Source organism: Danio aesculapii, chromosome 3 (genome assembly GCF_903798145.1).
Source record: "Danio aesculapii chromosome 3, fDanAes4.1, whole genome shotgun sequence".
NCBI classification, from domain to species: Eukaryota; Metazoa; Chordata; class Actinopteri; order Cypriniformes; family Danionidae; genus Danio; species Danio aesculapii.
In genome coordinates this window covers 6,589,027-6,591,526 of record NC_079437.1, presented here as the reverse complement: position 1 = coordinate 6,591,526, position 2,500 = coordinate 6,589,027, and the positions used below count along the sequence as shown (strand labels likewise).

General features: G+C 39.6%; 1 protein-coding gene across 1 annotated transcript in view; it reads right to left on the bottom strand.

Moving 5' to 3' along the window:
- The window catches only part of LOC130220780 (transmembrane protein 184B-like), a 19,045-nt gene that overhangs the window by 3,416 nt on the left and 13,129 nt on the right, over positions 1–2,500 (bottom strand). The window contains exon 7 of the mRNA XM_056453022.1: positions 1,760–1,929. Coding sequence (XP_056308997.1) covers positions 1,760–1,929 — 170 coding nt within the window. The remainder of the gene's footprint in view (positions 1–1,759; positions 1,930–2,500) is intronic.

The following is a 2,500-nucleotide window of genomic DNA, read 5'->3' as shown; positions in this document are numbered from 1 at the left end:
CTACGCCGAAGTTTTCGAGTGCTGAAAACAGAGCGCTTTGGAAATGCTGAAGGGGCTGTTTTCCTTCTAAAGCGCTGCTGCTCCGTCTCAGTGTTGATGAGGGAAAACGGAGACATCTGAAAACGGAGGCGGGGCTACAGACATTCTCCTCTCTGATTGGGGCTTTTCCCTCAATATAAAGTAGCCTACACACAGTTCAGTCCTGCATCCTCTCCCTGTAAGTTCAGACTTCACATGTTTGGTATGGAAAACAGACACCCGAGGACATGTCGGGTAAATCTACAAAGGGAACAGTGTGCTTTATAACCTCATTTTGGCTACGCTGTTTCACTATATTATCAATAAAATGAAACATGATATGAGGAACTGCCTATTTTCATTTTGATATTAGCAACTTAACAGACAGCAGAAATGTTGAGGCGTCGTGTAGCTGCATATTCATATGAGCGTCATCTTCACTGTGTGCGTAACAAAACTGAGCCGATAACATCACTGCCTCCTTTCATTCTCATTGAAAATACGAAACACAGCCTCTCTATTGCTGGATATCAGTTTAATAATCAATAATGGCCATTATAACAGTATAACGTACAATAAGTTTATATAATATAGGAAATAAAGGAAAGCAAACAGCCAAATGTGCAGAATCAGTGTACGCGGTTACATTAATTACAAGTAACATTACAAGAACAAGTAATAGATTCAGAAGTCGGGGAATCTGTCATCAGATATAGACAAGATGAATTAAATATCACATATAATAAGTGTGGTTTATTTGTAAAGTAATTTCCAGAGCATCACGTGCTTATGATCAACACGGCTGGCTTCACATTAGCTCCATAACCTGCCCAATCATATGATTACGGACGCATTATAAATAACCAGAGCTTTTTACTCCAGTTATCTTCCAGTTTACCCCCTTTCACCACTCCAGAGGGGCTAATAACTTCAACTGTATATATATATATATAAATATATATTCTTTTTTTTTATTTTTATTTATTTTTTTTTTATTTAGTTACATGACAATTGTATTTTTTTAAGTCCCAGTTGCATTTAAAGAAAAGTTATGGTGAATAAAAAGTGTATGTATAAAATTATGTTTGGTTTTTGACTCATTACTTAAAATATGTTGCTAAGAAATGGCTATTTTTATCTTTATTTATTTTATTTATTTTATTTTTTGGTGGGGGCAGTGAAAATTTTGGCAAGGCGAGTAAAAATCTGAACCACTGGCTCTACTGGACCAGTAGATAAAAATCTTTAGCGTTGAACCCTGCTTTTATTTCTGTTTATTGATGTATTTCCTACTGAATATGAGAATTGATTAGGGGGTGGGGTTTAATTCAAGGTCACAGCCATCTATCAGTTGAAGGGGTGTCCGAACACATGCGCTATAGGGGAACTGATGACCTAAATTGGCCGTAGTGTATGAGTGTGTGTGTGAGTGAGTGTGCATGGATGCTTCCCAGTGATGGGTTGCAGCTGGAAGGGCATCCGCTGTGTAAAACACATGCTGGAATAGTTGGCGGTTCACTCCACTGTGGCGACCCCTGGTTAATAAAGGGACTAAGTCGAAAAAAAAGAATGAATGAATACATGTGTTCATTTAAGAGCAGATTTGGCAACCGAACGACTTTGAGCGTGTGTGAGTGTGTGTGTGTGTGTGTTTAGTATGCTCAGTGTTTATGTGCATATGATGATGCTGATGAAGATGATGATGATGATGATAATAAAGATGATGATGATGAAGGCTCACCCTGCCAGAAGGAGAGGAAGATGACGGACTTGACCATCAGGAACTTGAGCATGGGGCTGTAGGGCTCCAGCAGCTCAGCGGTGGCCGAGTAGAAGAGGAAGAGCGCAAACAGAGACAGACTCACCGACACGTTATAGATGATCATCACGTACAGATAGCCACCAGCAGCACTGCGCACACACACACACACACACACACACACACACACACACACACACACACACACACACACAGAGAGGGAGTCACTTCATAAATCTGGATAAAAATGTGTGTGATTGTGTGTATGTATTTGCGAGTCTGTGTCATATGTGTCTGAGCGTGTGATAAATGTGTGTGTGTGTGTGTGTGTGTGTGTGTGTAAGAGAGTGTGTGCAGTGTTTGAGTGTGTTTGTATTTGCGTTTTTTTGCAATGCATGTTTGTGTGTGAACGTGATATGGATGTGTATTTGTGTTCATAAGAGAGTGTGTGTGTGTATGTGCATAGTGCTCGAGTGTGTTTGTATTTGAGGTTTTTGCAATGCTTGTGCATGTTTGTTATGTGTGTGAGCATGTGATATGTATGTGTGTATCCATGTTTGTGTGTGTGAGTATGAGATATGCATGTATGTGTGTGTATATGTTTGTGTGTGATCATGTTTGCAACGTGTGTGTTAGTGTGAGTGTACTGTATGTGTGTGCAGTGTGTGCTGTGTTTGAGTGTGTGTTTGAATTTGAATTTTTTTGTAATGTGTGTGAGCATGT